Source organism: Pseudopodoces humilis, chromosome 1 (assembly GCF_049639895.1).
Source record: "Pseudopodoces humilis isolate 2021_Gansu_Grassland_sample_001 chromosome 1, ASM4963989v1, whole genome shotgun sequence".
NCBI classification, from domain to species: Eukaryota; Metazoa; Chordata; class Aves; order Passeriformes; family Paridae; genus Pseudopodoces; species Pseudopodoces humilis.
Window position 1 is genome coordinate 109,284,579 of NC_142200.1, and position 15,425 is coordinate 109,300,003.

The 15,425-nt window shown below is 35.4% G+C and overlaps 1 protein-coding gene across 7 annotated transcripts in view; it reads right to left on the reverse strand.

Annotated features, from left to right (window-relative positions):
• Positions 1-1,915: 1,915 nt before the first annotated feature.
• Positions 1,916-15,425, reverse strand: part of ATP2C1 (ATPase secretory pathway Ca2+ transporting 1) — a 63,215-nt gene continuing 49,705 nt past the window's right edge. For all 7 annotated transcript variants that reach the window (XM_088067810.1, XM_088067583.1, XM_005518998.3 and 4 more), the window contains 11 exons: positions 14,710-14,866; positions 13,290-13,460; positions 12,196-12,293; positions 10,597-10,647; positions 9,636-9,802; positions 7,993-8,061; positions 6,178-6,294; positions 5,270-5,417; positions 4,539-4,634; positions 3,619-3,760; positions 1,916-2,744 (listed from right to left, as the gene is read on the reverse strand). In XM_088067810.1, the coding sequence (XP_087923936.1) occupies positions 2,608-2,744; positions 3,619-3,760; positions 4,539-4,634; positions 5,270-5,417; positions 6,178-6,294; positions 7,993-8,061; positions 9,636-9,802; positions 10,597-10,647; positions 12,196-12,293; positions 13,290-13,460; positions 14,710-14,866 (1,353 nt within the window). In that variant the 3' untranslated portion in view covers positions 1,916-2,607. The remainder of the gene's footprint in view (positions 2,745-3,618; positions 3,761-4,538; positions 4,635-5,269; positions 5,418-6,177; positions 6,295-7,992; positions 8,062-9,635; positions 9,803-10,596; positions 10,648-12,195; positions 12,294-13,289; positions 13,461-14,709; positions 14,867-15,425) is intronic.

Below are 15,425 nucleotides of genomic sequence, written 5' to 3' on the forward strand. Positions count from 1 at the left end.
TAATTCTTATGGAAAGTTCCCACTATTGATTCAACTGCTCTGGAAAAAAAAACCCTCTGAAACATGCTGTAAAGTGGTAATGAATCACAAGAGGAAACAAAATAATGACAATGGAATTAAGTCCAGGCATTTTTTACATATAATGACATTGAACTAGATATACTACTTTGTTAGTATTTTGCTTTCCATTGGAAAACACAGCAGCAAAACTTCTGGCAAATTTAAGTGAATTACATTCAACTAAGCCCACCCTGCAATAAGGCAAAATTGTCCTTAGGAGACTGAAATTTATTTTACTCGTCTAAAATGATACACCTTATTCAGAAAGTGGGACTTGTGCTGGGAAAGGGACACTTGGTAACACATTTGTTTACACTTTGCAATGACACTTCCAAGCTAAGACAATAATCTAGCATTCATCTGTACTTATCTGTACTTATGTAGATTTCTGGGACTCCAAGAGCAAGAGCAGAGCACAAAGCAGTCAAATCCCATGGCAGAATATCAACCACAAGTTAAGACTTACTGTGTGAAAGGTATAGTTGCTGTCTCTTCCCAAAAATCAAAGTTTCTTTGAGATTCTTCATCAGCATGCACTGTCAGCTTTTACTATTTGTCTTTATTAATGAATACTAAGGATTTTATTAATGAAGTGTTCTGAAATTGTATTGAAGTACTGAACACACTACAATATTGAACAGCTACAGCCCCAGCCAAAGACTTACTTGCCAAAGACATTAACTGTTCAAAAACTGTCAAATTTGTCCAACTTCTGAAAGGCAGAACTGCTTTAAGTAAGAAACTTACTGTTGCTTGAAGATACGAGAACATTCCTGTAAGAGGTCATGTTGTTCAGGCCCTCCCAGCTCAGTGGTAACCCCGGGAAGAGATGAGGGCCAGGTGCTGCAGGATCTTTGTCTTTACACAATCACATCTCAGCACATTGGTAGTCCAGGTATTACTGAGGGTCAGGAAGAGCCATGGATGAACTGCATATATAAAGCAGGCTGAGCGTGCACTCATGCCCTGTTTCTGTAGCCCCATTTCCTGGCAAAGTCTAGGAATCCCACAGGCAAAAAGAAGAAAATTCCAGTAACATGAGCAGAGAAATTCACACTGCACTTTTGAGCATGGCACGTGGGCAAGTCACAATGGCAAATGCAGAAATATCCCAGTGTCTGTTCATGACAGTTCCTCCTCAAGTGACAGGATGACCACTGTGACAGCATGGGCCAGAGCCAACGCCACTGCCACATTTTCAGGCTACAGTGCGGAGAGATGCACATGCACAAGTTTACAAGGGATACCAGTGTGTCTTAGACTCCCCACAGAAATCTTTAGACATCCTCTTCTAAATATTCTTTAGGAGATAGTTCCTTGAATTTCCTGAAAGGAAGATGAGATGACACTGATGACACTCTCTTCTCTGATGAGATGACACTGATGATAATAGGGCAAGACTATTTTGAAGAAAAATACTATTTCCAATTAGTGAATATTAGAGTATTCAGACATTGTAATCGATTAAAAATACTTTTACAATGTCAAAATAAATCTATTATAATGCTTTTCTAGCTCCAAAAGTAATTCTGTGGGTTAAAATTCAAAGTTACCTACCAGGAATAAGGGGTTTTTTTATGAACAGGAAGGAAGGAAGAAGGATGGAAAATGAAGCTTCTTTGAGAGGGATGAGGTATTTTTGCCCAGTGAGGCTTATGCATTAATTTTCTAATTCAGTGCACTACAAATTATTTCCATAACTACTGTCTTAAAATCACTCAAGTGATCTGACAGTCATAAGCTACAGTAAATCTGGAACAAGACATGAAACAAAGCCTGTAACTGCAATCATATCAGAACAAGCTCATTCATTTGGTGTAAATGCCAGTTTCTTTTAAAACAAAGAGACAACACATTTATAAGAAAAGCAAACATTTACTTCAAATTGCAGTATAGGCTTTTCAATCACAGAAAAAGAAAAGAAAAACAGTGATCCGACAGCGGTCACATCCTGTGCAAAAAGAAACCAAACTTGGGATACAAAAAAACTGTAGCACAAGGTACTTGAGCCGCTTACACATCGCAGAATAAAGTAAATAAATACAGTAGCTAGAATATGGCACTCTTGTGACAGACTAAACCCAGTGGAATGCCTCTGAAATATTTTTATCCTTGTATTAGTAGCAAAGTCCCACCACCATAAAAGTAGAATAGTACAATGCTTTAAATAAAAACAAACTAAAATATTTATATCTAAGAGAAGGATTTTACACGGTTATATCTTTTAAGTGCAGAAAATGGGACTTGGGCTTAGATCTTCCTTTAAATTAACCCCTGCCCCCTCCCCCCCACAATACCATTCAATCTTAAAAGTAAATTTAAGTTTGAGGAAAAATGTTACCAAAGTTGCATAATTTCATTTGTTACTTCCACAGCTGGAAGTTAAATTCTAAACAGTCTTGAAACATGAAGTTCGTCATTAGCCAGTGGAACAAAGGACTTGTCAAAAGCCCTCAGGATTTCTTTATCCTCCAGATATTGTTTTGCTTTCCCCAACATCTTTAGACAGCAATCGCTAAGTTTGCAAACACAAGAATGCAATATGCATCATACATCAAGAAAAGACGAAGTTGATGAAGAAGTACTTCCACGTTTCTGGATCTTTTCCTTGCTTCTTTCAAACTTCTTTATTAGCTCAGTCACTATGCACACAGAGGAAGTGAGTCCCAGAAGAAACAGTAAATCTGGAAGAGATAATTAGCCTTCTTTAAAATTGCTATTTAAGGCTGAGGGGTGACTTACAAAAGAAAAAGACTTAGAAAACTTTCAAATTTTCTCCCAGTCATTGGGAAAGTTTGGGAGAAACGAAGCAAAATTCAATTTTTTGCAGGCCCAGAAAATTAACGTGCATGGTTTACGTACAAATCATAACTACACACAAGATATTTAAAGCTTTTAAAGTATTTCATAAACTTATTTTCAGCACTGTAATTAACTTAATCCTGAAAAAATATTAATAGAATCAGAAATTATGCTACAATAAATACATGTATTTCATTACAATCACTTAACTCCAGAAAACCACAAATGTAATAAATCCAAGTCTTAATAAGGCCAACAGTATTATGTATCTATACCTTCCTAAAATCCTCCTATTTATTTACCCTATGAAAATGCAATCAATATCAAAGGATCAGGATTTCTAAATAAGGTGTTTATATTTAGAGAAAAAACTTGTGAAGCAGTTAAATTAGCAGTGCTCAGAAACCTACAAAGTCTGCTACAAAATTTATATTAATAACTCCTAAATAAATAAGCACCTTTATAAAAATTTAAGAACATGTTGATCAGTTATGTACCATAAGCATTTAAATCATAGTTCCCAAAGAAAATAGCTAGAACAATTCAAAAAACTAAACCCCAAATCAATGAAACAAACAAAACCCCCCCAAAAACCCTACCCACAAAACAAGAAGTATCAGCAGGCTTTGTATTCCTGTTGTACGCAGACAGCCAGAAAGTGTTCTTACAGAACCACCACCCACCACATTTATAAATTAATGCTTAATGCAGTTTTTAATCCTTAATGCACAGTTTTGAAAAGGGAACTGTTCTTACCCAAGACACTCAGGCTCTCTGTTTGGAAAACCTTCTGAAGTGGAGGAAAGTAAATGACCAATAACTGCCCCATTATAGATCCAAGGACAGCATAGCAGAACATTTTGTTACTGCAAAGTCCAATCTCAAACACAGATTTAGTCTGTAAAAAAGAAAATACATGTCAATGTACATGCAATCTTAATTATTTAGACAAGAAACTACAACTTCTTTCCATCCAGACTTTTAGAAAAATTACTGTTGATCTCTTAGATAATCCAGAACAAGTTCTTGAACAGGCTAATTGCATTTTCTCCCTGGTAAACAGAGTACAAGTCTTGTCTTCATAGTCAACAACTTGCATACTGAGCTCACTATTCCAGAAGCACAGTTCATCAGAAAAAGGTTCCCCCTACACTATTCCATAACAGGTAAGACTGCAAATTACAGTAAATGTAGTAATGTGTATTATCTCAAAATTTCAGACTTGTTTCCTTAAAATGAAAAAATATACACAGATAAAAAAATACAGAACAGTTTCAGAAACTTTCCTTGGACTATGGGTTTAGGATTACAAAATATAAAAGCAAAGGCCTTCAAGAAAGTTCATATTCTGGTAAGGCTGCTGAACTGACAGAATTTTCAGGAAGAGGAAAAAAACCAACCAAGTATATGCAGCAATACAAAGGCCCATCACACTTCAGCTCTTAATAACAACTTTCTTGCTTTTGTCAGGACACCACCATGTAACAAATTAATTACTTAACTTACCTGTAATTTAAGAAATTCTACCTAGTAAATACATGAAACTCTGAGCTTAATAGCAGATGTGAAGTAAATCTGCAGGAAAACACTTGAAACAAACACAGCAAAATCTTCCCTCAAAGAAAACTCTGATTATTGTGTTAATACTGTGTAAATGGACAATATGAATGACTTACCTGAGATCTAGAACTCAAAGCATTGAACATATCAAAAAATACAAAACAGGTGAAAGTCATGGTTGTATCTCGTGGTGTTATTACATTGTCTCTTAACTGCCAACAAAATAAAATGAAATGGCTTTAGCATGCTTTAAACCCTTCACAATTAAACAAGGTAAATTAAACAAAACTGTTACAATAAATAAGTTGAATAGGGTAAGTATTACTAGTTAGGAAATGAAGCAAAAGTAACTTGTTTGCCCCAAGAAGCTGGTTTATGAAATCTACATCAAATATTGCACACCTGTAACCTATAAAAATTTATAATTCCAAGCTATGATTAAATGAAGCCTCCTGACCAACATTTATTCAAGCACGTGGAATAGCAGGAATTCTACGATGCACTACCAAATGTTCACACAACATTTTTCTCTACTGGGAAAACAAAGTCAAATGACTGTTTCATAATAATCTGGTTAGAAAATTTACATAATTACTTTCTTGGGGTAAAGTTTCCAAAGTAGATTTGGAAGCTGAAAAAGTATATGTTAAAACAGATTGGGGAATAAAACCGTATTTCGCATTTCAACACTATTTTGAAAATCTTCCTCTCTATTCTGCTATTATTAAATAAGCATGACCAAAACTCATGACTAAGTTCATATTAACTCTGAATTTCAACTGCTGGTATAAAAAGGATTTCTTTTAAATTAGGTTGTTACTGCTCTAATTTTGCATTTTTGTCGTACCTCTCTCCAGAAGACGAACAGTGTTCCACAGACAATAATTATTGATGAAACCAGTATTTTAACAATCAGGTTTTTGGTCAGAATGCTGTCCTTCAGATTTCTTGGAGGTTTTCGAATAATATCTTTATCCACAGGCTCCACCCCAAGGCTTTCAATTAAAAGAACATCTTACATTTTTATCATCATAAAATTCATTCACTGCTTCTAACTTAAGGATTAAATTTTCTGAGTTGAACAAAAGAGGATTTAATGCTAACTCCTCACCATCTCTCCCTCCACCATCTATTTGCAGTGAAGAGGGTCAGAAGAACAACCCAGAGATAAGCCAGAATCCTGCATGCAAGTTTCATGGGCATATCCATGGATCTTTAGGTATCCTTGCTGCCCTCATATAATTAGATACTAAAGCAAACTAAATAGAATTAACACAGAAACATACTGCAGATATTGAAGTTCACAGAAGAAGTTCACACAGAATGACTAGGTTGGAAGGGACCTTCAAGATCATCAAATCCAACCCAGCCCTAACACCTCAACTAAACCATGGCACCAAGTGCCACATCCAGTCTTTTTTTTAAACACGTCCAGGTGACTCCACCACCTCCCCACACAGACAGTTCCAGTACTTTATCACTCTTTCCATAAAAGACTTTTTCCTAACATCCAACCAATATTTCCCTTGGTGCAGCTTAAGACTGTGTCCTCTCTTTCTGTCAGCTGCTGCCTGGAGAAAGAGACCAACCCCCACCTGACTACAGCCACCTTTCAGGAAGTTGTAGAGAGAAGTTTGCTATTTCTGAAACATCTCTCTGAAGTTTAATACTTCATAGTTTCCTGTATGAGCAGCCATTTCCCCTGCTGAAATAAAAGGACTACGGAACCTAAAAGAGTTAAGAGTAATTACTTACCTTTGAGCTGGAGGTCCATCCATAATAATATTGATCCATAAGATCTGCATGGCATTGAGAGGATTAGGAAAGTTCATTAATGTAGCCAGTGAGATTAAAGTCAGTGCTGCTATACTCCTGTTGAAAGAATCCAGTTTTACAACTGTCAGCATGGAACATTTCTGGAGATCCACTGATAACAGCTTTGTAATCAACAGCTCAACTGTTTAAGAGTAGATACAGATTTTGTCAGTGTGAATCATGACTGACATTAAGTTGAACTTAAAACGCAGAGCATGAAATCCTTTAGAATACTCATTCTGGCACAGTCCGTACTTAAAACAGCTTTCTTCTAGCAATAAAAAGGCAGAAAATTTGCATTTTAAAGCCTCCCAAACTTTCAGGTAACATTTCAGAATTATCACTCACCATCACCTAATTGATTTTTTTATGAGGAACTGGGTCTGATACTTCTCTTGTGCTAGAAGTGGAACTTCTCATTATGGTTTTGAAAAACATACTGCTTTTCCATTCCTGATGTAAACAAACTCAATCTGTGTACCTGTCACTGATTTGCCTGGTCAGTCACGGAAAGGTACTACTCAGGCTCCCTAAAAATACCTACAACCACTACTCATTACTACCAAGATGAGAAGGCCAGGCCAAAGACTGAAAAACAGATTAGCTGGCTGCAAGCCCGGCATTAGAAACCTCTGTAAACAAGTATGCACTAATTGCTCTCAGTGCAAGATTAAGAGGTTTCATAACCTAGAAGAAGAGAGCAAGGCTTATAATAATTCCAAATTTAGCACTGTTAACCCTATTATGCTCTCCCTCCAAAGAGGGACAGAAAAAAACCAAAGGGTAACTGATTCATCAAAAACAGGTAAGCACACTTTCCTAGAACATCTATACTTAGTTATTTTTCAGCAGCAGATTCCTAGTCTAGTCTTGGTAAGACTAGACAGGACACTTGGTAAGACTGAAAGTATATGCCACTTCTTACAGTGTTTATGCAGGTAAACAAATTTGTCTTTTCTGGGTTTTGTTGTGTTGAGATTTTATGTGGAGAAATTTTTTTTTGTTGTTCGGGGATTTTTTTGGGTTGTAGTTGTTTGTGAGTTGGGGTTTTTGTGGGGCTTTTGTGGGCTTGTTTTATTTGAGGTTTTAGGTTTGGTTGTTTTGGTTTAACTTCTGCAAATTTCAGACCACTCTGAAATGTCATGAAGGCTTCAAGAAAGTACATGAATGACATGGTGAAGAGAAAAACCATGTCCCTGAATCCAGATCCAATAAGATAAATTCACAAAAAATTTGAAACTAAGGCTTACTAAACTCTCATCCTCTTGTCTTACACACACACTATATAGCTAGCACATGAATCCTTATGTGCAAGCAAAGGAAGTCAGCTTCATATAGTGAGCTCATTCCACAAACCAGTACATGGATTTCAGAAAAACTAACCTCCTCATTGCCTAGTTTTCTCCATTTGAATACATGTTCTGGTTAAGGAGGGACTGACTACAAGCTTCTCATTTAAACAGGGACCCAAAGGCAGCTACGCTGTTTCTCATTATCCCTTTGGTATATATATCCCTTTGGCTTTACACACTTCAACAGGAATAACCGTGACAAAGTTACATGTCTGTTCATTGCACTATCTTCTGGGTCTTTAAAAATAAACCAAGCCACCAAACACAAAACAGTGAAAACTCAAAAGCACAGTGTATCAGCATCCTACTTGAAATTTACAGTATTAACATGAATTTATGCATCTGCTTCATGCTTTGATTCATTCACAAGAAACTTCTGATACTGATAGCTTTTCAAACTTACGTGCTCAGTTGAAATCTAACAAAATTTTTTATGTTATTATAAATTCCTTTACCCTCTTCAATTGCAGACCTGCAATTAAAAACAAAGATAACATTACTAGACAAATGAATCTATTGCCAAGAAAAGCTTAAAACAAACTAAAAAAGCTATTAATTTAAGCAGCAATAAACAGCTGAAAATAAACAGCAAGAAACAAATGGAGTTGAGGTTCTTTTAACTTTGGAAGTCATTGTTTTTCAACTTGACTATAAGAACACAAACTATTCTGTGATTATTCACAATCACAGGTTATTTTTCCAGATGCTTAACTTTCAAAATGTAATTATTAGTAAGATCTCCTCTATGTTCAAAATTCACCCCCATCCTTGAAAAGAGCTTCTAAATCAAGTTGGATAATTAAAAAAAAACCAAAATCACAAAACCCAAAAAGCCAACAACCCCCCCACCCTCCATCCCCACTTTTAAAATAGCAGAGAAATGCAGCATGGCTTTAGAGGAGCATGTATTCTTCCTGTACCAGAATGAAATATGTACAGAACATCTTCAAACCCCTAGCATGTGTCACAACTTGCCAATCACATTATCACAATTACTGCAGCAAGAAAGGGTTTTCTGATACCCAAATCAGACCTACTTTGCTGCACATAAAGCTAACTTTTTTCTTCCATTCCCCCGATAATTAAATAGCCTTCCTTCAGTTACTTAAAAGAAAAAAAATTAAAAGGTGGGAAAAAGATGCAGAACTACAAGTTCATACTTCTTTTTTTCCTTAGCACTCACCACTCTTCTCTGTCTCCTGTTGAGAGCTCTCCTGATGAAGTGAGCAAAACTGGATAACACATTCCAGCAAAAACCTCACCAAGCCCACGTGAAGTACTTACTACAGATGTCCTTCCTATGTACTCTTCTGACTATGTTAAAATGATTCCCTTCTCTGTTATGTTTTTGCATAACAGCACATTTCTGTTGGCTGAATTAGTGTGACAACCTCAGATCATCCTTTGACATACTGCTACATTTTCTTATACTGTACTCCTCCACTTCACTTCTTCCCAAGGGTTAAGTGTCATACTTTGGAACTGAAGTGTTCTGAGATTGATGCATAATTTCAAAATGAAGGCTATTTCACCAGACAGCAGGTCAGCTCTGTCAACAATCACTACCTTTAAAAGTCAGATGAATTAAAGTCAAAATAGGATAAGTTTAGCCTATCTCTTTTTGAAATACACCAACCAAAAACACCAAACAAGTACAAACAGCTGGTTACCAGACACTAACAACCTATTTTCACCTGTGATATCTAAATAGTTTATATTTTTTTCCTTTTCTGAAATCACTACATTTAAAAGCTGAAAAGAAACTGAGAACTACATAAATTTTTTAAACCTTGAGTGGAATGCTCTGTCATTTTTTCATTAGTTATATACTTCTGAAATAAGAAATTGAATGACATCTACCAATGGCTAATAGACTCACAATTTCACCTCAGTTATGTTTTCAAACATGCTAATACTCCTGACTGAGCAGAAAACTCATTTACAGCTGCTACACTTACAAGTTCAGGGAAACTTCTATTGGTTTTAAACCAGGCAACATCTCATTGAAGCTATATAGTACAAGATATGTACGTAAAGGCCACCTACATTATTGTCTGAAAATCATCATCCACGAGGATCATATCTGCTGCCTCTTTACAAACATCTGTTCCAGTTTGTCCCATTGCTACACCAATATCTGCAGCCTTCAGAGCAACAGCATCATTCACTCCATCTCCCGTCATAGCTACTACGGCACCATTATTTTGCAGGGACTAAAGAGAGGGAAAAGAGTTTAAATCAGGGATTGAAATAACTCATTCTATAAAATTATTCTAGATACAAGGTTTGTCATTGCTCCCCCTCCCCCATTTCTTATAATTGTACTCTAATGTCCTAAAGAAAAAAGCAGGTTTTCTATTCTATTTCTATTATAAATAATTTTTATGCAATATTTTGGGTTAAACTTCAGTTTGTATATTTCAGACAACCTAAATTTTAAAGCTAGGATATATAAAATTTGCCTTTAGGTGAAAGAAAGAACTCTAGAGAAAGACAGAGAAGATATTATATTTACATATTACCATTATCACCTTCTTATAAGTCTTGCACGCATGCCTATGGTCTCAGTGTTTTGACTTCTCTTTATTGTTACTTTTCTGATTGTTCCAGTTGTTAAACTGAGTATGTCCCTCTTTGCTGCCTTCTTTTGTTAACTTCTGAATAGAGGCATTGCCACAGACATGTCTTGAAATTCATCCCCTTTTATCTCATCTGACAAGTATCAGAAATATGGTTCTTTCAAGTTCCTAGTCAATTCAACTGCAACGTGACACAAAATCTCAATCAATCCCCAGCTCCCTACATAGAAGAAAGTACAATGTTACCTACCTAATCCTTGTGGACACTAAGCATTTTTCTAGGTAGTATTTTCAAGTACATTTCACTGTCAAATCAGATGTATTTCTGATTTCATCTTGACACACTGTAGCATGTTATGCTTTAAGTAAAGGCAGCACAGGCAATACTCATAGCAACAGTCCAGCATTTGAGCCTCTAAAAGACATACCTTTATAATTTTCAATTTATGTCGGGGACTGGCTCTGTAGAACACTGCAACCTATTAAAAGAATAATGAAGTAATGGTGAAAATTTCAGAAATATAAAGAATTGCACTGGATTCTATTAAAGTAGAGGTTAAAAAATACATTCAAAGGCCAACTGTATTCTTGTTAGCTCTTGAGGTGAAGTGCCAGTGAGCTGTGTTTTTAATTGAGTGAAATCATTAATTTCAGAGAAGATTCAAAGTTTATTCTGGTAAACAAAGTTAGTTAGTAAACAAAGTTATTTCAAGATAGAACATGCAATTTAAAAGTCTTCTAAAATAATGAAGCAACTGAGGTATAACGGCTTGCTGCTGGCCTCCCTGACTAAATTCACACAGACAATTGTGATGCTGACTCTACAATCAACATCCTTTTTCCTTGTGAGAACAAGTGACAGGCTACTCAGGATATTTCAATTTTACTAGTTTACAGCATATTATTAACCATTGAAGTTTTAGAGCTAATTAAAAATTCCGACTCGGAAGGACCCATTTTCAGATTTTTCTTGGTCTCTTGACTTTTCTGTAAATTGAAAATTGAGCATATGGAATTTAGTTTTCTATAACTGCCAAACAGTTTGTATTTTTCAAGATGCCTGTAAAAAACATAGATTTCTCAACAATCAGTTTAGACTGTATACAGCTATCAATCTTATTGGTTGATTTTAATTAATTCCTAATAAGATTTTAAGCAAACACCTAGAAAAGCAATTGGGTCAAAGATCAAAATTGTGTGAGTAAATTTGTATCTATTTCAGTTATTTAATGTAGACAACCCTTAAGAACACGTATTACCAAATAAACCAAAAATTACTATTTGCCATACAATTCTTCCTTTTTCTCAGTTTCTGTGAGTCACTAAGACAAGACAGAAAGCTGACATGCACATTTCTTGATTGCAAACATGGGCTTTTGGCTTGCTTACATCAGACTCAAGCATGCTGCAGTCTAATTTTGCAGTCCTTTGCAAACAGAGCAGCATTTTGATGCATGAATTTTGTAACATAGCTAAACCTGAACCTCTATTGCATTTGATTATGTCTTCACTTTCATAATTTGGACATTGGTTAATCCATTTAGTTATTTAATAACTAAAAAGTATTAAGCAGTAACTTAATAAATAGACCCTTTCAAAATTCCCAACTAGTGACCTCAGATCAATCAAAATCATTAAAAACACAGACAAATCCTCTGATGAATTGCAAAAGAATGGACTGTCTGAACAAGCAGACTGTGATTATATAATTGAACTGAGTTGCTTAGAAATAAAATGGCCTAATACAAAAAGGTGATGTTCACCAAGAGGTGACAAAATGAAAGTTAAAGATAAAAGCCTGAATCATTAAAAGAGACAGAAGTAATAAATTCCCTAAAAAGGTAACTGTGTAAGTTGAAAGAAATAGATTTCCATATTGGTATTATGTCAGACCAAAAGATACTTATTAGAACAATATTATGTGCAACTCAGAAATTATATTTTAGCTTGCCACAGAAAAAAAATCATTTCTCAATATGTAAATGTATCCTGTGCCACATTTCAGTAAGTAGTATATCAAAACAAACCTTTGGTGTTATTTGAGAAAGCTGCTGAATATCCAAATCGTCTATCTCTTCTCCAGAGATTGCCTGTGAATTTTTGGAATACAATCCCAGTCGACTAGCTATAAAAAAAGTAATAAAAAACCTTATTATAATAATTTATCCTTTTAAGACTTAAGTACCCAATTATTATTTTTAGTCCTAGTATTTTCTGCAGTATTTCAGGTTTGAAATACCTGAAGCAGAACATCTTACTACATTATTGATTCGGTATGTTGTAGTAAATTAGATGAACTCTTGAGTAATAACAACATGCTACAAAGTCTATCCTAAATCAGATATTTATTTGCTTAGTCTTTTCAGGTCTAAAGGTCTGTAGTTGGTTCTGTCAGGTGTCATACAAACAAATAGAGGAATTCAGCCCTCTCAAAGAATTTAAAGTTCAAAAATAACATGACAGAAAATGAAAAATAACAAGAGAGAGACAAAGGAAAGAAAAAACACCTCTGATAAAATACTCTGAATTTGGGGGTATATTTTTTATGTGCCCATTCAGCTACTCATTATCCTGTTTGAAACACATTCATATTTCATCTAAAGCGCTTGTTCTTTAATGCATTGTTTTGTAAAAAGAAGTTAAACAGTTTGTTCAAATATTTATTAATAATACTTAAGTTTCAAACTTAGTTATATTGACAAAACTGTACTGGATAGCACTGAAGTGCCATACATCATTACTCCTCATCACTGCCTCTTTTAGTTTATTCCTGTTGTTAGAGAGAGGCATCCTAAGCAGAGGGTAGTAATGAAACAGGTGATGTAACAGGAAGAATCAGAAATCAAGCATATGTAATAAGAAAACACCATAAAATAATAGTTTCAAACAGCCAAAGTCATATGCTAACCGAACTAGAAAAGCCACTGCTCCAGCTGAAACCAAAGTACCACTTCAGGCAACGGTCCTGTTTTTTTTGGGTCTTTCTCCCTGCTAGTTCCACTGTGCCATTCATTAACCCAAAATACAGAACTCACAAACATTAAAGATTTAACACCCACACTTCATAACAATTAACTAAGCAGAAAACAATAAAATATGAAAGGAAATTAACTGTTCTTACCAATGGCAACTGCAGTTTCCTGTGAATCTCCAGTAACCATTTTTATTGCAACCCCTGAGGTGATGAGTGTAGTAACAGCTTCTTTTACACCAGTTCGTGGAGGATCGATTATTCCCACAAGCCCCAAAAAAGTGAGCTGTCCTAATTCAGGACCAGAAGCTAATGCCAGAACTTTAAGAAGAAAAAGAAATAAACATGTTAAGATTTGAAAATAACATTTACATCAGCATTTAAAACAATTGTTTCAAACTAACAGGACAGCATAAAGTATAGGGCTGGAATTCACATTTTCCTTTTTTTAAACCTTGGTAGTACCATTGCTGAGCATTCACAATAGCCTACTTATGTACACTCTCATCTTCTGAAGTATTTCTTACCAAACAACCAGGTTTTACAGATAACTTTCCTACTTATTCTTACTATAAAGTGTTTATATTTTGAAAGAGAACCACATCTAGCTCTGATTTCTCTGTGCACTTCTTTTATGCATTAGGATGAAAGGGAGGATCAGTTAATGTATTTATTTTCTGCTTTGGTTTTTTTTTGTTTTTTTTTTTTACCTTTAGAGAGGAAGATTTCATTGAGTACATGCCGAATACTTTCTGGAATGACTTTCAAAGTAGGATTCTTAATTGTAAGGAAAAAGCAAGTTTGCCTTTTTCAAAACATTACCCTTGATTTTTTTGACAGACAGAAAAAATGACTGTTCAAATGAAACGGAAAAAAAATACCACTCCTGGCATATTCTTGCAGCTTCTAATAATTTGCATCTTAGGAATTTCCTGAGACACAGAGCACCCCTCCTTTTAAAATTTTTTTTTAAATTTAAAAGCTGTGCATGGACTTAACAGCCTAGAGATCTCTTTACAGAGGCCAAAGAAAGCCAGTCATGTATAATCCTGGCCCATAATCAACTTCTGTCAATCATCTTGTGAAAAATACTTTGTTTTATCTAAAATTCTACACAGCTCCTTAACATAGAAGACAATTCTAATGACATCTCCTGACCTGCAATCAGTTGTGCTAGCCTAACTCATGAAGGTGGTGGGAGCCAAAGCAATGAACAAATAAACACATTCACATTAAAAAAAAAACAACACAAACCCACAGACATCTATAATAAGGTGTGGAAGCCATTAAGTAGCAATGTACTGTTCAGTTATGGTCACATGCAAGAGACAAAAGGAAGCAACAGTGCCCTTTCTCACCCTCTGCAGTTTAATCATGTTATTATACAGGCCTAAAAACTAAACAACACAGTGGCACTAAATGAACAAAAAGACCCCAACCAAATGAAAAAAAGGATCCTAGTGTTTTGGGTTACTCTTGTTTGTTGTTGTTGGTTTAGGGTTTTCTTTTTTAACAACAAGCAGTGCCATTTAAATGAAATTGTTATTTTGAGAGACTGAAACAGCCTTACCTCTAAGCCCTGCAGAACCCATAGACATCTTCTCTTGCTGGTATTGCTCTCTCTGTTGTTGCACCAGGGGTAGGGTCTGTCCCTTACAGTTATATGATGTACAGTACCTAATGACTTGTTCATAAGCACCTTTCATAAAGCAAATCTCAGGTTTGTCCTAAAAGAGAAAAGAGCTGTTGTGTGCACGTGTGTATATGCATAACTACACATACACAAGTGTATACACACATGGATATATAAGAATGACAGACATGTCCTTTTGTTAACGATCTTACTAACATAATGAAAATCAAACTTACATTTCTGAAAATAAAAATCTGTTCTTTTGAGTGTCTCTAGACAGTGTACATTCAGGAGTGGTAAAGTCAACAGAGCCAAGATAATAATCAATATCTCATTTCAGCAGATATCAGGCACAGGCACTGTAAGTCACCATTTACAGACTAAGAGGCCATGCAAATGACAGAAATTCAAGCTACACAGGACATTAGACCTGAAAGACCATAAGCTCTACAGGTCATTAAACAGCCCCTCCATTCTTGTACAAGGCCTAATCACTCTAATATTTTCCAGATAGCCATCTATCCTTGATAGGACACCATGGGACTGAGAGTCCACCACCTACCTCTAACACTTAACTCCAATGCTAAATCAACTCATTCCTTCACTTCCATCCTTTCCATTAAGAACTGCTGCCTCAGCTAAATTTCAATCAC